The sequence below is a fragment of the Nuphar pumila genome, chromosome 1 (genome assembly GCF_984573655.1).
Source record: "Nuphar pumila chromosome 1, dmNupPumi1.hap1.1, whole genome shotgun sequence".
NCBI classification, from domain to species: Eukaryota; Viridiplantae; Streptophyta; class Magnoliopsida; order Nymphaeales; family Nymphaeaceae; genus Nuphar; species Nuphar pumila.
The window spans coordinates 10,341,192-10,367,444 of NC_143249.1; the positions used below are offsets into that span (position 1 = coordinate 10,341,192).

General features: G+C 35.5%; 1 protein-coding gene across 5 annotated transcripts; it reads left to right on the plus strand.

Moving 5' to 3' along the window:
• Window positions 1-2,488: 2,488 nt before the first annotated feature.
• LOC149847934 (protein DA1-related 1-like) lies at window positions 2,489-25,954 on the plus strand. Of its 5 annotated transcripts, none has more exons than XM_090009559.1 (12): window positions 2,489-2,764; window positions 7,120-7,247; window positions 7,392-7,482; window positions 9,784-9,922; window positions 21,922-22,042; window positions 22,224-22,307; window positions 23,244-23,363; window positions 23,945-24,157; window positions 24,257-24,319; window positions 24,437-24,555; window positions 25,157-25,215; window positions 25,374-25,954. In XM_090009559.1, the coding sequence occupies exons 2-12, from the start codon at window positions 7,161-7,163 to the stop codon at window positions 25,700-25,702; spliced, it is 1,425 nt and encodes a 474-aa protein (XP_089865685.1). In that variant the 5' UTR covers window positions 2,489-2,764; window positions 7,120-7,160; the 3' UTR covers window positions 25,703-25,954. The 5 variants fall into 5 exon arrangements, with proteins under 5 accessions (XP_089865685.1, XP_089865641.1, XP_089865790.1 ...); XM_090009515.1 differs by having other exon boundaries at window positions 2,687-3,075; XM_090009664.1 differs by lacking the exon at window positions 25,157-25,215 and having other exon boundaries at window positions 2,687-3,075; window positions 25,374-25,609.
• The last annotated feature ends 299 nt before the right edge of the window (window positions 25,955-26,253 follow it).

The following is a 26,253-nucleotide window of genomic DNA, read 5'->3' on the forward strand; positions in this document are numbered from 1 at the left end:
GCCTAATCAGATTGGGATTCGGTATTACCTTTTTCCAATCTAACTATATACGAATGCGATTAGACTAGACCTGATTAGGTTTAGTTGAGTAATGCCAAGATCCAAACTGAGTTGGACTACATCTTTAAAATACCTAACCGCAGTGAACCAGAAAGGCTCGAAAAGGACAACTCATATCAGATCCAAAGTCTAGCGTAGAATGGCCAGGGCCTTCTTCAAACTGGTTTGGTCTGGGCTAAGACCATTCTACCTACCATCAAGGCATACCGTCAAAGGGGCGTTTGGATGCATTCACTTAACCAGAAAAAATGAGATAAATCAAGAAGTCAGGCATTACATGGTACTCAACAATTCAGCAACCTCAACTTACCATATTTATCTCAATAAATTTGGTTCGTCAACTTCATGCTACCAAAAAAATCTATAATTCTTAGAATATCTAATTCTTCTACCACATCAGAACATCTATAAATGCTACTAAAAATGCATCATTCTTTCTTAGTTATAGCAAGAAATTAAAAAAAGAAAAATATCGATCAAGTCTCCTCCAAAACATGTTTAGGTACACAAAAATGGGGATATATTTTGTGGGCCCCATATCTATGTAAACCGAATTTTATGTGCCCAAAGGCAAAAAAAAATTATGCATGCTTGGTAGGAAAGATAGGAAGAAAGAGACGAACCCAAAAAGCACATTGATGAAGATGGATCTAAAAGTTACTAAATCTCCTTTACTAATTACAATTCTCTTTTCTTGTTACTTTCTATACAAAAAAAGATGGGTTCTCTCACCCCCATTTTAACTAATAGTAATGATATGGTGCTCCTCGAGTACCTACTCTTACCGAATAGAAGCTTTAGATTGTCAATTTTCTTAAACTTTTTTAGTTGATCATTGATCAGACCCTATAGATATGATTTAAAAGCATTATTTAGTAGAAAACAAGTTTTGAATCATGTGATTATGACATATATGTATATTTTTTAAGACCTTTAAAAAACAACGGCTCATAATGTATCAAAATTTCATGACTTAAAAAATCCAACTTTTATGTCCAAAAAACATGATCCAAAGCATGATTCCTATCAAATAAACTATGTTGAGTACATCCTACAACCATGATTGCCAAGATACAACCTACAAACATGATTTATATTATGTGGGAGTAGGTACTCCCGGAGCACCCAGTATATGCAAATTAGGAAATATCAGCTGACCATGGTTAGAAACAAATACGAGAGGGTTTTTTTTTTTTTGATAGGCAAGCTGAGGTTAGGGAGACCCCCTCCAGTTATTATTCAATCACACCACCGCGGTTTTGAACCTGAAACGTCTCACTGCAGGGAGACGTGCACTAACAGCTCCTACCAACCACGCCAGCTCCTACCAACCACGCGGAGCCCCCGTTGGTATGAGAGGGCAAAGGTGAAGCATGGTGTACTTCCTGGGGTTAAGGAAGGACCTCAAGGGTTTTACCGACAGGAGGCTTGCTAATGTGCAGTCGGTGATTAGGGTTTTTTTGGTTGACCCCAGCGAAAAAGAAAGAATAATTGTCATGGAATCATTTTTACTAATTACAATTGTGTGGTTGTAAGATTCTCTTTTTTATTTTAGATTGTGTAACATTGAGGGATTCCCTTCTCCCTACTTTAACTATCTTAAGAGAGAATCAAGGAAATTTCCATCACATACTCTATCATATGTGGCAACTATTTACGTCACATACATATTATATTGATTACTTTACTAATTATATAATTCTCTTCATAGTGGTTGTGCGATTCTCTTTTTTTCTATTGCATTGTGTAAGATGGATGGATTCTCTTTCCCCACTTTAAATATCTTGAGAGAGAAACAATGAAATTTTCACCGTATACTTTATGATATGTGGCAACTATTTACTGCCACATATTTATTATATTAATCCACTTTACTGATTACAGATCTATTAGTGGTGGTTGTGAGATCGTGTTTTTTTTATTACATAGTGTAAGATGGATGGATTCTCTTATCCCCCACTTTAACAATCTTGAGAGAGAACCAAGCAAATTTTCATCACATACTTTAACATATGTGGCAACCAGTGTGACAAATATTCCGATATTTATAGAAAAATCATAAAAATATCGTGAGAAATTACTTGAAAGTTTTAAACAGTAATTTGTTGTTATATTTTCAAAATATCAGAATTTTTTAAATAAATATTGCATTTTAAATGTGATATTTTATGTTTTAACAGCTATTTATCATGAAAATTGGTGTTTTAAAATTTAAATATTTGTATTTGTACTTTTCATAAAATTTATTTATTTTATTTTTGTTTATTTCTCACAAGTTTTTAGCTGCTGATATTTTGCCTTTTTAAACTTTTGTCACTGTTGTGGAAACTATTTGGTTTCACGCACAAAACATTGTTTGGGATTAGATTTGTTTTTTTTTTCACATGGGAAAACGCGTGCGTAGAAGAACGGCGACCTATCCCATTCCGGAGAGAGAGTCAGAGAGAGAGAGAGATGGGTCGTCCCCTAGCTTTCTTAAAACTGTATAGTACTTTCGGGTTTCTTACTGTGGTGGTGGGAGAAAAGTCAAGCAGGACCCCACATGGGATGAGGAGAAAATTTCACGACCCCCCACCTTTCGATCGAATAGAAAAGGCCTTCTTTTGATCTGGACGAGCTTGATGATGAAATTTCCCCACTCCCCAATACGGGATTTTGACTCACCGCTTCCTGTTTGGTCGCCTATTCCACCGTTCTTCTTGAGGTGAGAGAGGCCTTGTTTTCAAAAAGAAAAAAATCGATCGTCTGTAGCAAACTTTTCATCCTCCTCCTTTTATTTTGATTGATTTTCTTCGTTTTATGGTGATATCCCTTCTTTTTCATGCGGGGAAAGGATTAGGGATATTTGGCTCTTTATCCCTTTTTTGAGAGATCGATTTCTGTTAATATTGAGGTGATATTTGGTGGGGGGCTGGCTTTGAGTTCAGGATGCCTTTGGGGTGGTTGGTATTGGGATTGTATCGATTTTAGAATCGTGCGAATTGTTTAAACGTGGTGGGCAGTACTCGGTGCCTGGTGGGTATTAGATTTTTGGTTTCTTCTCTCTTCTTGGTTTTGTTTTGTTTGGTTTGTTTCTCTTGACTCTATTGTATGTTCATAGGTGGTATCTTTTAGCAAAGGAGATGGAAACTGTATGGTGGTTGTGTGATTTTGTTTGATTTAATGATTGAATTGCGCATGTATTAATCGAAATAGTGTATAAAGATGTTGTTTGATTGGATGATTGAATTGAGCATCTATTGTCGAAACAGTGGTATAAGGATCTCTTTTTGTACTGTAATATGAAAATATATGAATTGAGAGATTGTTTACTTGGGACAAGTCTTTGTGTTAGTTGAGTTTTTATTTTAAATATTTAACTCTGTCATTGTGTTTGTTCATTCTTTTTTATTTTCAATTTGGTGAGTGTTTCTAATGAGGTCGTGGTTCGCGAATTTTGTGCCATGGTGAATCTACGGAAGGTTTTATAGTGATTCTGTTCGGAAGATTTTGGAGCTACAATATCATGCAGGACATGATGTCATGAAATTGTTTCTCGAGTGAATGCTATATTGCTTAGGTGATTCTAAAGGTTACAGATGGCGTTTGTTGTTGTGCTGGTTTCTGTTATGGCCAACTTGGTTAGCTGCAGTCTTGTCTAGTTTTGTGGGAATTCAAATTCTATTAACATAATATGACGATTTTACTTATGTGGGGATGAGTTGTATTCTTCTCACTGTTCTTGCCTTTTCCTATTCTTTTCCCCCTCCTACATCTCTTAGGGCCTTGTCATTAGGAGGACTGCTAATAACTGCAAACAGGTTGATGGAAACTGAAATGCCTTCCTGTATGATTGAATTGAGCATCTATTGTCGAAACAGTGGTATAAGGATCTCTTTTTGTACTGTAATATGAAAATATATGAATTGAGAGATTGTTTACTTGGGACAAGTCTTTGTGTTAGTTGAGTTTTTATTTTAAATATTTAACTCTGTCATTGTGTTTGTTCATTCTTTTTTATTTTCAATTTGGTGAGTGTTTCTAATGAGGTCGTGGTTCGCGAATTTTGTGCCATGGTGAATCTACGGAAGGTTTTATAGTGATTCTGTTCGGAAGATTTTGGAGCTACAATATCATGCAGGACATGATGTCATGAAATTGTTTCTCGAGTGAATGCTATATTGCTTAGGTGATTCTAAAGGTTACAGATGGCGTTTGTTGTTGTGCTGGTTTCTGTTATGGCCAACTTGGTTAGCTGCAGTCTTGTCTAGTTTTGTGGGAATTCAAATTCTATTAACATAATATGACGATTTTACTTATGTGGGGATGAGTTGTATTCTTCTCACTGTTCTTGCCTTTTCCTATTCTTTTACTATGAAATGTTTTTTGAATTGAGTTGTATTCACATAAAATCTCAATTTTTTCCATGACATTGTTGCATTGTGGGCTGTTGTTTTCTAATTGTTATTAAACAACCTCTTAAATATACATATAGAGATTACATCTTTGATATTATATCCATGCAGCACTGGTTAGGTTGTTATAAAATCAATGGGGTTCACTAGATAATATTGTACTATCATTAGCACCAGCTGTGGATTTTATGTGTGTACGTGCATGTATGCTCAAGTGTGTATGTATCAGCAAACATGTAAGGATGCATTTACACATGTTTACAGAATTCCGACACCTTGTCAAATAAAGGTTGGCATCTATTAGGTTTGATGTTGTGTTTAGCCATACGTAACTTCAATTCTCAATGTTTGGGATTCAAGTCCAGTCCACCCAAATCTGAATACTTTTGGTCGGCTTCAGTAGCACAAGCAATATCCTATTAATGGTTGGCTCCAGATTTGGTATTGAGTAGTACATCCGTTTCCAAATCTGAGTCCAAACTGGATCTGAATCTGAATACATTTAAATATGATATCCAATTAGTTATTTAAGCTAATCAAAACGAGATTCTCTTTTAAGATTTTAGCCTTTCCATTGAATCCGAATCTGACTCTGAATCTCATCATGCAGAGTCTGATTATGCTGGATTTAGTAATGCCTACACTCGAACCAAATCCAATCCATTCAAATCCATGCTTATGCTCAAAGGAGTAACGGTTTCATGTCAATAAAATGATATACTATTGGGTGTCCATTCATTTCTGTCATGCAAAAGTAGGAAACCTGTTTCTTAAGTGCCCGCTATCCTGTTATGCAACTGCTTCATGTGCTATCCAAGACTAGAAAGTGTTGTGTACATAAAGTAGAAAAGTGTCATAACAAAAGATACTGTGTTTCACCTATTGCTACCAAAATCTGCATGAATAGTTTCTTGGATGAATTTTAGGTGGCTTTTTTCACTAATAGTATTGAGGTTTTCTTAGTTATAGCTTATTGGTGAATGATAGAAAATCGAGGGTGACTATTGTCTTTTGGAATCTTGATGATGAAAGAAGTTTCATATTAACCAACCAAGAAAATGTTAAAGGAAGCCATTTGTGTTGGATTTTGTTACATGTATGTATTTATATATCCACTTATTTTCTTACCATACTTCCAGTGTGACATATTGGCCAAAACACAATATAGGCTTTGACTTCAAATTTTACTTGTGATTTAGTCTGTCCAGTCAAATAGGTAGTAGCTTTTGCCTTTAATAAAGATAGAAGAAGTGCATATATGTGTTGAGACTCCATCAAGTCTTGCAGTTGACCTGCATTCTAGTAATCAATTGAGATTATACATGAGATCATGACCATTCATGTGTCAAGCCCAGAGTTGCCAGTCGGGGAAGCGGAAGCGGAAAGCAATTCAGGAAGCGGAAGCGAGAAGCGAGAAGTGCAGGATGACTTAGAAGCGAACCAGGAATTGTCTCGGAAGCGAGAAGAGAAGCAAACAAAGTTTCAAAGGGGAAGTGAGTAGGAATCGAAAGGGAAGCAAAAAATCACATAAATAAGACTAAAAGTCCCCCAAGAAATATAACTTAGAAACAATTAAAATATAACTCAGAAATAGTCAACCAGAAATATAACTCAGAAATAGACAGCCAGAAATTTAAGTTATGTAACTCAGAAACAGTCAACCAGAAATATAAATTATATAACTTAGAAACGGTCAAACATATTATATATGAATTACACACACAAATATATATATATATATATATATATATATATATATATATATATATATATATATATATATATATGAAGACAGAATATATATAATATACGTATTATAATAACTGAAATACAAAATATAACTGAAAAACATAAACTATAACAAAAACAGGAAGACCGCGCAAGAGAGAAACAGGAATAAGAAGAAAAAAACAGGAAGGAAAAACAGGAAGAGAAAGAAAAAAAGGAAAAAAAATGAAGGAAAAAATATGAATAAGAAGAAAAAAGGGAAAAAATAAGGAAACACAAGAAGGAAAAAAAGGAAAAAAGAAGGGGAAGCGAGCTTCCCATTAAGGGGAAGTGAGCTTCCCATTAAGGGGAAGTGTGCTTCCCATTTAATTATGGCGCTTCCCAGCATGCTTCGGAAGCGCCATGTTTCGCGCTTCCGAAACGTGCTTCGGGGAAGCACGTTTCCCCATGTCCTATAGAGCTTCTGGTTACCCTGGTCAAGCCAAGTTGTTTTGGTCTTTAGGAGCATTTTATGGTTACTTCTGGGATCGCATCTGAACTGTCCAATTTCATGTGCGAAGCCAAGTTGCAATTTGGATTCTTCATTCTGAATCTGTCAAAACCTAGAGCCTCTAAATTTTTATGCCCTATTTGGAGACATTGATAATGAACAGTGGAGGTGATTAAAATGGAATCAGTTTTCCAATGAAGGCTTTTATTGGATAGTGGATTCCAATAGCCTGTGTACTGCCCCGGTCCCTAGATAGGTCTTAGTTGTGCATCTTGTCTGCATAAAGTTTTTTCTGACATTAAGGTGAACAATTGGTTTTGATGTTTTTTTTTTCTTTTTTTTCCAGGCTATCTGTTTAAGATTTTTTCATTGGATTTACTTGCAGGAATATAGGAGTTTCATGTGCGAGAAACTATTTCTTATGAAATTTACACTACATTAATGCAGGAATAACTGTGGCGGGGCATGATTGTGGAATATCCGATACTATGGGGTGGCTAAGCAAGATATTTAAAGGTTCAAATCATAAAATATCAGAGGGTCAATACCAAGGAATTCCACCATCAAGCTCTGCGGTATTATCATGTTTTCCCTCTCTACCATTTTGATTTTGAATAAATATCCATTAGCCTCGATTGTCTAAATATGTCAATGTTCGGCCGGCCTTATTAAGCTTAAGTTTTGGCTTATTTTTTTCTCTCGTGGGAATGTAAATGTAGGATATCCAATCACAGTATGGGAATGAAGACCTAGATCATGCCATTGCACTCTCCCTTGTAGAAGAGGAGAAACAGAAAGCAAATGGAATTGGTGAGTGTATACATTGTGTATGAGTTATGCCAGTCCAACATGCATTTTGATGCCTTTTCTAGGAAGGAAAATATTTGATTTGATTGTCATGCATTTGATTTATTGTAGTAAGTAGTAAATATTTCATGCCATTTTTGGTTGTTTTTGAAGGTAAGAGAAGATACCTTAAGTCTTTAGCCCATATTTTTGTAGTTGCGACTCAATGTTATATTGATGAATTTTGCACTTTAATTTTGGTCTTCATGAAGCTCTCGATAGTCATAAGGCTGAGTAGTTTCTCTATGATCATCCCAATATCTCCCTGATATTCTTTTCTACATGGCTGACTAATGATACCTGTATAAATGACTGGTGAAATGCCCCCTTAATTTTGGTCTTTATGAAATGTTCCCTTAAGCTTAGTCTTTATGAAATGTCCAAAGTCATGAGACTGTTCAGTTTCTTTGTAGCTGTTCCATGTCTTTATCATGTTTTTTTTTGGACAACCAGCTAAAGGTTTCTTGATTGAACTTTGGAGTATTTTGACTTCTTAAGCGATATATATATATATATATATATATATATATATATATATATATATATATATATATATATATTCAAAGGGTCTAGGCTGTGTACAGGCATCACCTTGAAGCCAAATACCTAATGAGATGCAGTCTGGGCAGGTTACCCATCCACCTGGAGATCATCTATTGGATGTCAACACATACCTAACTGATTCCCAGTCCAATTGGTTGGATTTGGTAAAGCAAATGGAATCCGATTAACAATCAGATTCAGATTTTATGTGCAGCTTTTCATCTGAATCCGAATTCTAACAGAATAAGACCCAATTGTTGATAAAATATATCCAATTAGCTAACTGGATTGAGGTTCAGTATTGTCTTTTCCCATCCAACTCCAAATCCGAATCTGAGTCCAATTAGGATATATCTGATTAGGTCAGATTCTGTAATGCCTAGATTTGAACTGGCACTGACCTGTTTGTGTCCTCAGATCCTTTCGCTAAGTATTGTGTGTTTTTTAGGCAAAATATTGTCTCTGTGTGCAGCAGAAAACAACCAATTATAGCTTGTTCAAGCACTGAGGCCAAGGAACATGCTATGGCAGCAGCTACCCTCAGAAATATCTTGCAATGTATCTTCTATTTTCAAAGATCTCTTGGCTCCAACATATTGTTGTCTCCTCTGGTTTCTCTAGCTTTTCTCTAGTGGAATTTGTTTATAATATTTTCTTCAATTTCATTGATATATATATATATATATATATATATATATATATATCATAGTCACAAATATCAGTATCGGCTATATCTCGGCGAGGTTATTTCTCGTGATATTATAGGTTTGGTGAAAATTCTCGGGAAAATCATGGGGCTTAAAAAAATATAAAAATATAAAAATAACAAAAAAAAGTAAGAAAATATCATGTTTAGATAATAAAATACATATATAATAAAAGAAATAAGTAAGAAATGCATAATAACAAAAGAAAACACATTTAAGATGTAGAAAATAAATAAATAAAGTAACAATAATTGATAATATCGTGATATTATCATGAGAATAATGCAATATTATGAAATATTGCCGATATCTGTGACTACTATGTCACATGGGTGCGGGTGCGGGTGCGGCGCAATTTAAAAAATTTTGGACACGGGGACTCGGCTATATATATATTAAAAAAAAATAAAAAAAAAATATATATATATATATATATATATATATATATATATATAAGACTCGGTCAAAGTTGTGCCCATTAGGGGACAGGTGATGAGTTGTGAAGGCATTCTGTACACTTTCTTCATACAAGAATAATTCACTTTTGGGCACTTTCTTCATACACTGTAATAATTCACTTTCTTCGTACAGGAAAAAACCACAAAAACTTGAGTTGTGCCCATTCTGTACTTAAAACTTGAAAGTGTACAGGTTTTTTAGTTGTGATGGATTTTTTTCCTTACAGCTGTAGCCCAGAAAATTTTAAAAAAAAAAATTCCAATTTTTTTTTTTCCAAAAAATAGACCAAAATGACCCTGGGTGCGTTGACCACACCCAGGGTCGGGTTGACCGAGTCCGAGCCGCACCCGTGTCGGTGCGTGTCGACGCGGGTGCGGCGACCTTGGAGCCGAGTCCGTGTGACATAGTGTGACTATATATATATATATATATATATATGATTCATTAGATTCTTAATCCTGTTATTTGGAGGTTTCTGGGTATCTTTTCTGTGGTCATTTGCATCCATGCAGAATGAATTTACCTTTTTTGAATTATAATATTTTAATTTTTGTAGAAAATGGATCCCACTTGGAGGAAGATGAGGAACTTGCAAGGGCCCTTCAAGCAAGCCTGGACATGGAATTCCCTCCACACACAAATACAAATGATCATATTTATCAGCCTTCACCATATCCTTTTTTGACAGGATTCAGGTGTGTTATACCTCTTCTTTCTTGAGTCCAGTCATTTAATGCGACTTCTTAAGCCAATTTCTGTCTTATAGTTTTGCTAGTAATACATCAGTATTAGATTTTATTTTGGAGTGTACAGGATGTTTTACATTTGCATTCCCTCCGTCTGCACACAGATTTTACATATATTAGCAGTATGCTACACCTTTCAGTTGCAAAACCATGGATTATAGATACATTTAATAGATGGATCTGTTTTTGGATCCTATACTGGCAAGTATTTGTAAGTTAACATCTAGGTGGATAGAAATTGAAAATCTTTATTTCTATTAAATGCCTCTATTGCTAAATGTTTCTCATTTTTTCTTAAGGACGCATTAGTTATAGAATCTCAGTTAGACAATGGCAAGCAAAAGAATATGGGTCTGTAAAAATATTTGTAAATGTCATGGAAAAATAAATAAATAAATAAATAAATAAATAATAATATATATATATTGCTACAATCGATTGTACCTACAATCTAGTTGGAATCTCACGATGCAAGTTTTTTTTGACTAACCTCATAGATGTGTTCAGCGTGGTCAATGTAGTGGGAATTGATCCTAGGATTCATGTTTTTCAGATGAAAAAACTTGTTTTTTAAGTCAGAAAAAATCAATGCATTCATAGCCATCGATTTTTGGGTCAATGGTAAAACCTGTGTACTGGTCAGATTCTGGCGATCCAAAATCTGGTTCCCACTAAATACAACGTGTAGATTGTTAAAATATTATGTATATACCCATTGATATATGTATATTTATAAATATACGTATATTAGGGGCATTATGGTCATTTCATGTAAAGTACTTTTAGCACAGTCCATTAGGGACTGAAAAGTCTTTTTATTTCTTTATTTTCTTTTTTGAATTTGTAATATCTTATAGCCGTTGGGGGCAGTCAGTCCAACGACCGTTGGACTGCCCCCTTTATGCTTAAGTGAGGCTCTATAAATAGAGCCTCACTCCCTCTTGTAAAAGCATGCTTTCTAAAGCATTTTGTTAGAAATGCAATTCCTCTTTTATTCTTGTAGGCTTTGTGCCTCTTATTCTATTGTGAAAGTGATATTTTTTGTCTCGTTTGTAAGATTGTTGTTGGTCCATTAGAGACCATTTTATATTTGTGCACTTGTGTAGCTTCTCATTGTCATTGTAATTGTACTATGTCGTTTCATTACATGGTATCAGAGCATGGCTCTTGAAAAAATATAAGCTTTCTTGGGATCGTACTTGTGGTGCTCTTCACACTCGTGGTTATCCTTCGACTCATGTATTCAAAAATTCTTGTAACCATTATGGGAGAGAGATTCCGCCTCCTTCATCTCCTACAAACTCAATGAGAACAATTATTTGATGTGGGCGACGACAATAGAGAATCACATCAAGGAAAAAAAAATTGTAGGGCGTTGTTAGTGGCACCACTAATGAACCACAACTAAAATTGACTAGAAGAGAAGGAGATCAAATCAAAGTTTTGTCCGAAAAAGAAAAGGAAAAAGCTTTGCAAGAATATCAAAACAAATTGGAAGATTGAGAAGCGAGCAATGTTCAAATTCTCTCATTGTTTATGAATACCATGAAATGCAAAATCGCGACCAACATCATCAAGTTTAAGAAGGCATGTGATGCATGGACCTTTTTAAAGAGTACCTTCATCCAAAAAGATATGGCTAGGCTATATTATTTTCAAGATAAGATACATAATGCAAAACAAGGAGATAAAAGTGTAAGAGACTTTTACGGTATTTTATCTCCTATTTGGGATGAACTAGCCATGTTAGAACCAAAATGGGAATGTTCGACTATTGAAATGAGAAGATCTCAAATAGAAAGAGAAAATCTTTTTTCTTTTCTTTATGGCTTCCAGCCGGAATTTGAGTAAGTTAGGTCATCTTTGCTTCATAGGGCCTCAACTCCTATAAGTGAGGCTCTTGCTCAAATTTGCAAAGAGAAAACAAGACTTGGAATGCACAAGTCTAATGATGAGGTCTTTGCCATCGCAAGACCCAAAATTTTTGTAAAAACATATAAACTACCTCACTTTGAGAGGAAATTCAACAGGGAAGGACATAATGGAGGAGGATACAAAAGCAAAATCATTTGTCATCATTGTAAGGAACCGGGGCATATAAGACCAGATTGTCCCAAATTTAAAAAAGTGGTCGCCTTAAGTGAAGAACCTCAAGAAACCAAGAAAGAGGGCAACTTCAATGATTTGATAATTGCCTAAATAGCGTAGGCCGTCTCACAGATTCTTAAAGCCACTCCTACATCCGGCGCTGCCATTTTCTTTTCTTCTCCTCCGGGTAGGTCTTCTTGGATTTTGGATTTGGGAGCTTCTTTTTACATGACTCGTAATGAGTCTCTATTATCCGATTATACTAATTCATACTTTTTATGTCTATCAACCGTCGATGGTACTCCTTTAAAAGTCAAAAGTATAGGAAACCTCAACAATATTTCAATTTTTTTTTGTTCCAAATGTGAGGGTTATTCCAAAATTAGACTTAATTTTTTTTTAATTTCTCAAATTTTCAATTATGGGTATAAAGTCTTCTTCTCATCTAACGCTTGTTGAGTGCATGATCTCCAGTCAGGGAAGCTGATTGGGCAAGGCCATAGAAGAAATCTTTACTATATGGATTTCTTATGTTTACCCAAAAACTCATTTTGTAATCATGTCAAAAACATTAATTTAATTCTTTGTTATAAAAGATTAGGACACCCAAGTATATCCAAATTATTTCATTTTTCATTTTTAGAAAATTTTTATAAAGATAAAGATTTTGTATATGAAGATTGTATACTTGGAAAAATGCAAATGATCCCTTTTGGATGCAGAACTTTCTTGTCTAATGAAAATTTTGAATTAGTGCATTCGGATGTATGGGCTCCCGCTCCCGTTATGTTAAAAGGTGAATATTCATATTATGTTACATTCATAGATGATTTTAGTAGACATATTTAGATTTACTTCCTCAAACTCAAATCCGAAGTCTTTTAGTGTTTTAAAAATTTTCATAATCTTGTTAAAAAATAATTTAAAATAAATATTAAAGTCTTTCACTCCGACTCTGGGAGAGAGTTTCTTTCAAATGAATTTCAATCATATTTAAAAACTCATGTAATTCTACACCAACGATCTTGTCTTAGGACCCTTCAACAAAATGATATTTCCGAAAGAAAGCATCGTCACATTATTGAAACTACTAGGACTCTACTATTTCAAAAAACATTCTAAAAAGTTTTTGGGCCGAAGCCGCTCTCACCGCAGTATACCTAATAAATAGAATGCCTTTTTAAATATTGGAAAACAAATCTCCTATTGAAAGACTTTTTAAAATTTCTCCTGACTTGAAAAGGCTAAGGGTATTTGGATGTAAATGTTTTATGCTTCTTGAAAGATATAACAAACTCTCGCCTAAAGCTATAAAATGTGTTTTTCTTGGATATGCCAAAAATAAAAAAGGCTATCGATGTTATGATCAAACAAATGACAAACTTTATGTATCTAGAAACATTACTTTTCTTGAAAATGAAAATGGATTTGATTTTGAAAAACCTAAGGAAGAATCCAAGTATGCCTAATGAAATTGTTAATGATAATGACATTGGAAATTTTGAGTCTATTAATGACTCTAATGAAGAAAAAGAATCATCTCGTAATCTCTTACAATATTCTAGACAAGATAATGTGAGGCATCCATGTGCTTTTGAAAGATATAATCAATCAACAAATATTGAAGAAACTAGAGTTAGAAGATATGAACGAATACATAAGCCTCAAATTAGATTTGTCTCTTATGAATCTTTTTCTCCAAACTATAGGGCTTCTCTTCTAGCTATTCAATCATATCACGAACCATCTAACTACAATGAAGATAAAAATATAAAAGAGTGGGTTGAAGCTATGAAGATAGAATTAGATGCATTACACAATGCTCATACTTGGGCAATTCAACATCTCTCAAAGGGAAAGAAGACTATAGGGTGTAGATGGGTCTTTAAAATCAAAACAAAAAGTAACATGTCCCTAGAAAAATATAAAGCAAGATTAGTTGCAAAAGGATACTCTCAGAAATATGGAATAGATTATGAGAAAATATTTGCCCCAGTAGCCTCTATGACCACAGTTAGGGATCTAGTTGCAGGAGCATCTATTAAAAAATTGTCTATATATCGGTTAGACGTTAAGAATGCATTCTTAAATAAAAATTTAAATGAAGTGTACATGAATCCTTTCCCTGGTTTGACTATTGAAAATTGTATGGTTCTTCGTCTTCAAAAGGTTTTATATGGGCTTAAACAAGTTCCTAAAGCATGGTATGATCGGTTTAGTAGTACTGTATTGAACTTTTGTTTTGGATCCTGTTACACTGACACTGCTCTTTTTGTAAGATCTACAGATACCTCACTTATTATTCTTGTTTTGTATGTTGATCATCACTGGGAATGATCAAAAGGAAATTGAAGAAATCAAAACTATGCTTAAAAATTCTTTTGATATGATTGACCTTGGTTTTTTGAGATATTTCTTAAGAATTAAAGTAGCCTACTCGCCAAGAAAGTACATTTTGTCTCAAATCAAATTTGTAGCTGATATGTTGCGCGTTCGGGAATCACTGATACAAAGTATGTGTTAAAATGTAAAACTGTACATATATGTATATATAATAATATTATATTATTATATATATATAAATACATTTTTCATTTCTTTCTTTTCTGTAATTTTTTTCCTTTATTTTTATTTTTTGTCTTTATGTCATCTAGTTCAGTTTGAACTAGAATGACTGTTGCTAGTCAAGTAGCAATAGAGCTGTTGGACTGACACAGTCCAACAACTCTTAATAGAGCTGTTGGACTGACACATTCCAACAGCTCTAAATAGAGCAACAGCTCTAAATAGAGCTGTGTGTCCAACAACTCTATTGAGTCCTCTTTCAGCTGTGTGTATAAAGGGCTGCAGCCCCTCTTGTATTTTAATTCCAATGCTTCTTAAGCAATTGGTTTTTCATATCAATAAAGAATACATTTTTATTTTTATTTTCTTTCCAGTTATACCCTTTTTAAGGGTTATGCTTTAGTGTCATTCTTGACACTTGCCCTTGTTAATCTAAGCTCGTGTTTCGAAGATCCCCATTTCATTTCATGGTATCAGAGCCGCGGAAGTACTAAATCTTGAGGAAAAGCTGCCTCGGTTTCCGTGCCCGTTTGCAAAAGTGTTCGCCACTTGAAGAGAAGTGTTTATCACTTCATTGGAGAAGATTTCACATCTTGTTGTATTGTTTTTTTTTTCTTTCTTTCTTTTTCATTTTCCTTCTTGTTTCTCTTCTATCCCTATTCTTTCTCTCCTTGTAATCGATGGATGACAATGATAAAGTCACCATCATAGCTATGAAACTAAGCGATACGAACTATGTAACATGGGCTTCAATCATGAAGCACCATATATGGGGAAAAGACTTATGGGGGATTGTGGATGGTTCCGATTCGGAACCTAAGCTATCTCTTACTAAAAAGGAGGGAGATAAAGAGGTCCCTCTATCGGAAGAAGAGAAAATCAAGGCTATTGCCTCGTACTAGAAGAAATGGAAAGAATGAAGAATATCTCATGCGAAGATAATGTCATGGCTTATCAATAGCGTTGACATTAAAAAATGCTCAAGTCTTGCCAAATTTGATCATGCCGATAAGGCATGGGAATACCTTAAGAATATGTATTCCCTTAAAGATATTGCACACGTGTGCAACCTCCAAGAAAAAGTTTGAATGATGACACAAGGAGACAAAACTATTCGTGAATATTACAATGGGTTGTCCGAACTTTGGGAAGAACTTTCCCTTTTAGAACCAAAGTGGCATTGTGCCAAAGACATCGAGCTTCGTCAGAAACAACTCGATGCTGAACATTTTTACCAGTTTATCACTGGATTAAGGCCGGAATTTGAAACCACTAAATCGACCCTACTTCATCGGGGAAAAATTCCTTCTATTGTTGAAACTATTGAAGAGTTAACAATGAAAGAAAATCGTCTCCGGAAAGGTTCTTTAAAAATTGAAGATGATTCCGTTTTAGCCGTGTCTAGACTAGGGAATCATGTTCGATCATATAGGCCTCCTCACTTTAACCGACAAAATGGTGACTATGATAAGAAGAAAGTTATTTGTCATCACTGTCATGAACCGGGACACTACAGGCCACAATGTCCCAAACTTAAGGAGCTGAGAGAAAAAAGAGCTGCAATTGCTGGATCGGAGCCTAAAGATCAGGATGCACCAGTTTCTCTGGCCCAACTAATGGAGATTCTTCAGCCTCTCATCAAAGGTGCCTCTTCCTCATCTGAAGCTTCAACCGGCGCAACAACCTCATCTTTTTCTGATCTAGGTAAAATTTCTTGGCTTCTTGACTCTGGTGCATGGTATCATTGTGCTTCTTCTCTATGTGGATGATATGATCATCACCAGAAGCGATAAACAGGGAGTTGAAACTATCAAAACACTTCTTAAATCTCATTTTGAAATGACTGATTTGGGCTTGTTGAGATATTTTTTAGGCATTGAAGTTGCTTATTCTCCTAGAGGATATTTATTATCTCAGACTAAATTTGCTTTTGATATTGTTTTCAGGTCTGGTATTACTGATGATAAGAAAGTTGACACTCCAGAAGTTGTTAATGTTAAAATGAAGATTGATGATGGAGAACTTCTTGCAGATCCTACTCCTTACAGACAGCTTGTCGGGGCACTTTCCTATCTATCCATTACCCGACCAGATATAGCACATGCTGTTTATACAGCAAGTCAATTTCAACATGCTCCTACTTCTGTTCATATGGGAGCAGTCATGCGTATTATCAGATACATCAAGTCCTCTCTTTCACGAGGACTTTTCTTATGTTCCTCCTCTTCTCTTGATTTAATTGCATATACTGATGCTGATTGGGGAGGTGATCCCAATAACAGACATTCAACCACTGGCTTTTGTGTCTTTTTAGGGGAATCATTGATCTCGTGGAGGTGTAAAAAGCAGCAGAAGGTATCTATCTTATCCACCGAAGCTGAATACAGAGCCATGGCAACCACGACCATGAAAGTAGTTTGGCTCCGACGACTGCTTGCTGACATGGGAGCTGAAGCAACAAAGGCTTCACAAATGTGTTGTGACAACAAAAGTGCGATCTACATTGCCAGTAACAGAACATTCCACGAACACACCAAACACATCGAAATGGATTGTCACTACGTCAGAGAGGAATATCTACACGGGATAATTGATCTGCCATATGTCACTTCAGAATATCAGTTAGCAGACTTCTTTACAAAGCCTCTCGCTGTTCCTCGATTTCACTTTCTCTTAGACAAACTTTCGCTCATTGTACCGTAAGTTTGAGGGGGAGTGTTAAAATGTAAAACTGTACATATATGTATATATAATAATATTATATTATTATATATATATATAAATACATTTTTCATTTCTTTCTTTTCTGTAATTTTTTTCTTTATTTTTATTTTTTGTCTTTATGTCATCTAGTTCAGTTTGAACTAGAATGATTGTTGCTAGTCAAGTCCTGTCCAAACTTGACTAGCAATAGAGCTGTTGGACTGACACAGTCCAACAACTCTTAATAGAGCTGTTGGACTCTGTTGGACTGTGTCCAACAACTCTATTGAGTCATCTTTCAGCTGTGTATATAAAGGGGTGCAGCCCCTCTTGTATTTTAATTCCAATGCTTCTTAAGCAATTGGTTTTTCATATCAATAAAGAATACATTTTTATTTTTATTTTCTTTTCAGTTATACCCTTTTTAAGGGTTATGCTTTTGTGTCATTCTTGACACTTGCCCTTGTTAATCTAAGCTCGTGTTTCGAAGATCCCCATTTCATTTCAGTATGTTGATACTCCTGAAGTGATAAATGCAAAAATGAAAGCTGAAGATGGAGTGTTATTAGATGATTCAACTTCTTATAGGCAACTTATCAGATCATTAATGTATCTATCCATTACCAGACCAGACATTGCACATGCAATATAACTACGCCTTCATCCCAAAACAATTGGGGTCGGCGATATGAACCAAAAAAGAAAATCATTCTGGGTCTTCCACATGAATCCTTCTCCTCCAATCATTTCTATCCAATGCCATGTCCTCTGTGAGGTTCAAAGCATTCATATCCTTTCCTATCATCTTCATCCAAGTCTTCTTAGGCCTACCTCAACCTCTTTTAACTTATATATTTTTCCATTTCTCCATCCTTCTATCTGGAGCATCATTAGTCCTTCGCCAAATATGTTCAAACCACCATAAACGATTCTCTCTCATCTTATTTTCAATGGATGCAACGCCTACCTTCTTACGTATCTCCTCCTTTTGAATCTTATCTTTTATTGTATTTTCATATATCCATCTAAGCATACGCATCTCAGCTACACTCATTTTTTGAATATGATGTCTTTTGGCAGCCCAACATTTCGTACCATATAGTAAAGCGGGCCTAATTGTTGTCTTATGAAACTTTCCCTTCAACCGCAATGGCATTCTACGATTGCACAATACTCCAGTTGCACTTTTCCATTTTATCCACCCAACCTTTATCCTATGATTTACATCTCCATCAATTTCTCCATACTTTTGAATGATAGATCCCAAATATTTGAAACAGTCATCCACCAGTATTTCTTGCTCACCAAGCTTCACTACATTCCCATCACTACTTCGTTGCTTACTAAACCGACATTCCATATATTTTGTCTTATTCTTACTCAACTTAAAACCTCTTGCTTCCAATGTCTGTCTCCATAATTCTAACTTAGCATTAACCCCGACTCTAGACTCATCAATCAAAACAATATCATCAGCAAACAACATACACCACGACACATTTTCTTGAATTGATCTCGTAAGCTCATCCATCACTATAGCAAATAGGAAAGGGCTTAATGCAGATCCTTGATGTAACCCAACCGTTATAGGAAAATTGGTTGTCACCCCTCCACAAGTGCGGACATTGGTTACTACTCCTTTGTACATATCTTTAATTATACTAATGTACTTGAGGGAAACACCTTTCTTCATCATTGTCCACCAGAGAACATCCCTAGGTACTCTATCGTATGCCTTCTCCAAATCAATAAAAACCATATGCAAATCTTTGTTCCTCTCTTTATATCTCTCAATAAGTTGTCTAAGAAGATGTATAGCTTCCATAGTTGATCTTCCAGGCATAAAACCAAATTGATTCTCCGATATCATAACAACTTTCCTCAACCTATACTCAATCACCCTCTCCCAAAGTTTCATAGTATGACTCATGAGTTTTATACCACGATAGTTTGTGCAATCTTGTATATCACCCTTATTCTTATATAGAGGCGCCAAAGTACTCTTCCTCCACTCATTAGGCATCTTATTTGTCCGCCAAATCTTGTTAAAAAGATTTGTCAATCATTCTAAACCTTTTTAACAATGCAAGTTAATTTCAACATGTGCCCACATCGGTTCATATGAGTTCGATACATTAAGAAAACTATATCCAAAGAGATATTTTTATCCTCTTCATCATCTTTAAATCTTATTGCTTATACTGATTCTGACTGGAGAGAAGATCTCAATAACCGTCACTTAACTACTGGTTTTTGCGTGTTTATAGGTGATTCCCTTATCTCTTGGCTATGCAAGAAACAACAAAAAATGTCTTTATCTTTAACGGAAGCTGAGTACAGGGCGATGGCTACAACAAACACCAATGTCGTGTGGATGAAAGCACTATTTTCAGATATGGGGCATTGATGTTTCAGAACCTTCAAAACTATGCTGCGCTAACAAAAGTGTCATATATATATAACCAGCAATCACACATTAATCACATATTTCATGAGCGAACAAAACATATTGAGATGGATTGTCACTACGTTCGTGAAGAGTATTTGAAGGAGACGATTACTTTGCCCTATGTTCAGTCCAAGTTTTAGATTGCAGACTTTTTCCCCAAACCTCTTCCTCTACTAAGATTCTTGTATCTTCTTAGCAAACTTTCAGTGATTTCATCGTAAGTTTGAGGGAGAGTGTTAAAATATTATGTATATACCCACTGATATACGTATATTTATAAATATACATATATCAGGGGCATAATGGTCATTTCATGTAAAGTATTTTTAGCACAGTCCATTAGGGACTGAAAAGTCTTTTTATTTCTTTTTTGAATTTGTAATATCTTGTAGCCGTTGGGGGCAGTCAGTCCAACTAGTCATTGGACTGCCCCCTTTATGCTTAAGTGAGGCTCTATAAATAGAGCCTCACTCCCTCTTGTAAAAGCATGCTTTCTAAAGCATTTTGTGAGAAATACAATTCCTCTTTCATTCTTGTAGGCTTTGTGCCTCTTGTTCTATTGTGAAAGTGATTTTTTTGTCTTTTTTGTGAGATTGTTGTTGGTCCATTAGAGACCATTTTATATTTGTGCACTTGTGTAGCCTCTCATTGTCTTTGTAATTGTGCTCTATCGTTTCATTACATAGATGTCAAAATAAATAAATAAGCAGGGTTTGCTAAGTCAATTGTGTTTACAATCAACCGGAGCAAACTTTATATATATATATATATATACCGTTTTTCCATGAGCCTAAAAAAGTTTTGTTTCCCATTTCCATTTCCCAAGACATTTCCCTTCTTGGCAACCTTTGCACAAACATTGATCTTCGCCCCCTACCCATGTTGGATGGCATGAAACTGATGCGGATGCTTGACATGCCATCAGATCCAGTTGCATAGTGAATACGTTTTCCATTATGATCATAGATATTGAATATGATGGTAATTCTTGTGTTCTTTTCTTATCACTTTTCATTGGCATGAGTTTTTGCTCTTTCTAATACCTTGGGTATTTCTTTGGTACCTTTACTTGAGCTTTTGGAAATTAGGAGTCTTGCATACCTATCCATATTTCAATATACTTATTTTTTCCCATGAACTCAGTCAAAATAGAACTTTTTTGGTAATGTAATGGAAGTACATTCCATGTATGTGTTTGAGTGTTCTCATCCTGCTTTATCATGAATCTGCCGTATTACAAGTTTACAAACCCTTGTTGCATCTGTATCGTGTTTCCATGTTCATGTGATTTAGTCTAGCCCTTAAAATGTTGATGAAAATCTATGTCACATGGGTGTGGGTAAGGCACAATTTTAAAAATTTATATATATATATATATATATATATATATATATATATATATATATATATATATATATATATATATATATATATCCAGTGTGTGCATATATGTGGATATTGTCCTCTAAAGTTTGGCACCGGCATGAGTGTTTTTACAAACTTTGCAAATTGTACTTTTGCCCTTGCAGAAAGGGGGGTCCGGGGGCTTCCCCGGATTTTTTTTCTGGAGCTTATGTTTGAGACTCATGCTATATATATATATATATACTTTAAAAATATATAAAAAGTTCAAATTTTTTTGTTTTTTGCCCTAAAAATGGACATTTTTGGACTCAGTCAACGTTGACCGATTCCAAAACAAGGACGGACTCGGCCTCGACTCGTTGATCGAGTCCGACTCGGCGTTGACGGAGTCCGGGCCGTGTCCGAAGCCGCACCCTTGTCCGCACCCGTGTCGGGGCTTGTCGACTCGGGTGCAGCGCCTCCCTAGCCGAGTCCGTGTGACATAGATGAAAATAGTTTCATATTTGTAATTTTGATGAAAATAGTTTCATATTTGTATCTAGCGTTCAAGAGCTGTTCGTATATCAGTTGTTTTGTTTAACCTCACACAGCTTGTCTTTTTCTGGTTTTACATCATGCTATATATCAAAAACTTTTTCTTCAAGTAGTAACATATCCCCTGTATTTATAATTATCATGTCCCTTTACTACAAAAAATTTATTTATATTCATTTCTGTTTACAATTCCGTATTCCTCAACAATGTTATAAAGTTTTACATTTTAGACATCCTTATGCAGAATATGTGCTGGTTGCAACAATGAGATAGGCCGGGGGCGCTTTCTAAGTTGCATGGGTGCAGTTTGGCATCCAGAATGTTTTTGTTGTCATTCTTGCAATCAACCTATATCTGAATTTGAGGTACAAAAAATTGGACCTAGTGTGATTTTTTCTCCTAGATATGTTTATGGCTATTCTACTTTTATGCAGCAGAAGAGTATGCTGCGCTTGTTTTCTGTTGTCTTTCCTTTCATATTTTTTACTTTTGTGCATGATGCATCAATAATTTACTAGTTTCAGTAATTGGCTTTTGTTTTGATAGTTTTCCATGTCTGGGAACCACCCCTATCACAAGTCATGCTATCGCGAGCTTTATCATCCCAAGTGTGATATCTGCAAGCAGTTTGTAAGTACTTGGACTAAATGGATTGTTTTCTTTTGACAAATGTTTGGGTAATTTAAGTGCTCTAGTAACTTGATGGATTGTTTTCCTTGGCTAATGCTTCGGCATTGGAAGTGCTTTAGTTGTTTCTCTTCCTGGACTGATGCCAACACGAAATCTAGGTTGTTTATTCTCCCTATTTTAGAATCCATGCTCATTAGGTGATTTAGGTCTCTGGATGCATATGCACATCATTTTTTTCTTCAGTACCCATGTCAGTATGTTGCATGGCATGTAATGGGCACTAAGAATATAATTCATAGCTTTGGCAAACATGCAAATGTACAAGCATGACAGACTTGCTTGGCGCTAATCACATTATTGGGATCTCATGATGCTACCAATGATTTTTGGTACTTAGCAGATTTCAACTTCAAAATGTCCCTTTTGGATGCTGACATGTACGTGAGATGCGTATGCTTGCATGCCAACCATATTTTTAATGAGATGTTGTCATTTGTATGATTGTATCTGTGCTCAAGGCTCCTATGCTTGTTGTAACTTCATTAGGTTTCATTTATAATTTTCCTTTCATTCCCGTGCATGTATATGATGTTAGCATCCACAACCTTTATTAGATGTCAACAAGTTGGCTACATTTTTCTTGCCCCTAACAAGTTTTGAATTCCACAGTGATGCCCTAAATTAATTCTCACTAGCAAGGCACATGTCAGTAAATAAAAAAAGAAAAGAAATGCAACTATGCAATTACTTAGTGGCTGTCAGTGGTGCAGAACATATGGAACTGCCAACCTATTCCAAAAATTGTAAAGGGGAAAATGATATATTTAACTTATTAATATTTGCATAAGACTATGAAATGTTTGTTTTGAATATTCTGCAACCTTGTTTGTATCTTTAAGGTATCCTCTCATTCCTTTTATTCTCATTTTGTTTTAGATTCCAACAAACAGAGCTGGTTTGATTGAGTTCAGAGCACATCCTTTCTGGGGACAGAAATATTGTCCGTCACATGAGCTTGACAATACTCCAAGATGCTGCAGTTGTGAACGTATGGAGGTACCATCTATTATTTTTTTTCTTCTTCAGGAGAGAAACTATGGGCATTGATTATGACTGGTTGTTTTGATACAAGCTATGGTACCTGGACACTCCATTTTTCCCTCTGTACCCGTGTCGAAACGCGTGTCCCTGTGTTGACATGCGTCGACACCTGGACACGCCATCTTACCCTCCGGACATACAAGTTTGTATTCAATTTATAATTTATAATTATATTTTTAGTTTATAACTTTATGTTTTCAGTATATAATATATATTTTAGATATAACATATATTTAGATTATATTCAGTTTATTTTGAATTTATGTGATATTTAATATATATACATACATATATATAGCTGTGTCCCCGTACCCACGTTTTTTGTAATTGCCATGTTGTACCCGTACCCGCACCCAGGTGACATAGGATACAAATGCTACAATTTACAGTTTTGATCTGTTATATACTAGCTTATATGCTGCTTTTCATTGTGTTAGCATTGATTGATCCGTGCTGTTTTAATGAAACCATTAGAGTTCTTGTCATGAATTATGTTCATCTGAGAGACTGAAGATTTATCCTGTTTTGAATTCCAGCCACGTGATACACAATACATATCCCTGGATGATGGCCGGAGGCTCTGTTTGGAATGTTTAGATTCTGCAATCATGGACAACGATGAGTGTCAACCTCTTTACCTTGAAATACAGGATTTTTATGAAGGCTTAAACATGAAAGTGGAGCAGCAAATTCCATTGTTATTAGTTGAGAGACAGGCGTTGAATGAGGCCTTGGAAGGAGAGAAACAGGTAATGCAGTTACCTTATGGTTGAAATTCTGACAAAGTGTGATTTGATGAATTTTGAGTGACTTTAAAGAGCTCTTTCATCACGAACTGGTGTAAACAGGGACATCATCACTTGCCCGAAACCAGGGGGCTTTGTCTCTCTGAGGAACAGACAGTCAGCACTGTGAGTAAACCTCTACAATGTTGTTGACTTATGGTTAATTAAACTTGTAGACTCAGTTGTATTAGAATTTGCTTAGAATGTTACTTCAAACATTCATCTTTGAAGAACTTTTATCAGATTTTGAAGAGGCCTAAAGTTGGAGCAGGAAACTCTATTATCAATATGATTACCGAGCCATATAGACTAATCCGAAGGTGTGAAGTGACAGCTATTCTCATCTTATATGGGCTTCCAAGGTAGCATTTTCCTAACTTTTGTCTTTGTTGCTTAGTTATCATATCTGAGTTCAATTTCATGGAAATCATGTTAGATATCCGTTTCTTCTGGTTGAATGGCCATCCATCTTTATTTTTCCTTTCCACTAGGCATCCATCTCCATCTTTCACTTAACCTTCATATGGCATTTTGAGGGTTGGTGTTCGAGAAACTAGCATTCTTAATCAACCAGAGCTTTTGATGCTGATCAATACTTAACATGAGGATCAATCTGCTGTGTATTTTCATAAACCCAGGAATGCCAGTCCCAACTGCAGGCCTTAGAAATGTCGATTACCTGGGTCTTGGATGAAAGCTACTTTTGCATTGTTAGTGACCAAATGTGAAAGACTGCAAATGCATACTTTAGACCTGTTTTTCCTTTTGTATTCCATATTTAGAAAATAACAATACGACAAATTTCTGTTCATTTTTTTTAGCATATGTTGCTGCTATATTGTCGATCCGTGTTAACCAAACCTTGAAGTTTTGAGTTCAAATGTGGCTGCTTTCTTTGTTATATTTATCCTTCGTATCGTCTGAGCTGGCAAGGGTGGTCTGACATGATCTCCTTGCTTACAGATTGTTAACAGGTTCAATCTTGGCACATGAGATGATGCATGCATGGTTACGACTTAATGGTACTGATTTATCTAATTCAAACTTTTATAGCTTGCTCTTGGTCAAAAGCCCTTCTTCCATAGACATCCAAATCTACTTATCAAGAATTCCCTTTAACAGTGTTTGACAGATCATTTCAACTTCTCTGATATCATGTCTGAAATCTAAAACCTGACAGGATACCGAACCCTCAGCCAAGATGTGGAAGAAGGTATCTGTCAAGTGCTAGCGCACATGTGGTTAGAGTCAGAGATCATGTCAGGTTCCGGAAGTAATGTCGCATCAACTTCATCATCAGCATCGTCGTCCTCGTCATCCACATCGTCAAAGAAGGGTACTAGGTCCCTGTGCGAGAGGAAACTTGGGGAATTCTTTATCCATCAGATTGAATCAGATTCTTCACCAGCATATGGAGACGGTTTCCGGGCTGGTAATCAGGCTGTTATTCAGTATGGGCTTAGGCCGACGTTGGATCACATTAGGCTGACTGGCATGTTTCCATGCTAAAAGTATTCATGGTGCATAGTTTGTTTTTTACCACTGCTCCACAGCTTTGCCCTCATTTTGAGTCTGGGTTGGAAGCTTTAGCAGTGGTTATTGAATTACAATTATCAATATAATTGTTATCCTTTAAGAAAATAAAGGCAAAGTCAAGGTTTTTCCTAATAGAAAATTGGATCCGTGATTCTCAGCATATATTGTAAATGACATTTATGATCTGATTAGAAACATGGAGAATGCTTATTTAAGGAAAAGAAATACGAGTATTAGGAAAAGACCAGAGAAAGGAAGCGAGGTTAAAGAAACGGTGGATCCAAAGTTATTGGTAATTACAGCTCTCTGAACCTTTAGAGAGATGTTGAGCATAGTGAGTTGTTTCTCTTGATCAGATAGTGTAAATGTAAAAAAAATCAATTAAATTCCATCTGTTGTTTGCACATCTAATTGGACGTCTAATTATATGAATTGATCAATTATGCAAGTATATTACAGATCTGAATTCTTCCGTTCAACTTCTTAATAGCTGATTTGTCTCCCTTGATGAGCCCTTGATAAAG

What these genes read in the sequence shown, in the direction of transcription:
- LOC149847934 (XM_090009559.1), top strand. Translation starts at nt 7,161, where the DNA reads ATGGGGTGGCTAAGCAAGATATTTAAAGGTTCAAATCATAAAATATCA. An exon ending in ACAGAAAGCAAATGGAATTG is followed by an intron (nt 7,483 to 9,783) that starts GTGAGTGTATAC and finishes TAATTTTTGTAG; the next exon opens with AAAATGGATCCCACTTGGAG. An exon ending in CCTTGGAAGGAGAGAAACAG is followed by an intron (nt 24,158 to 24,256) that starts GTAATGCAGTTA and finishes TGGTGTAAACAG; the next exon opens with GGACATCATCACTTGCCCGA.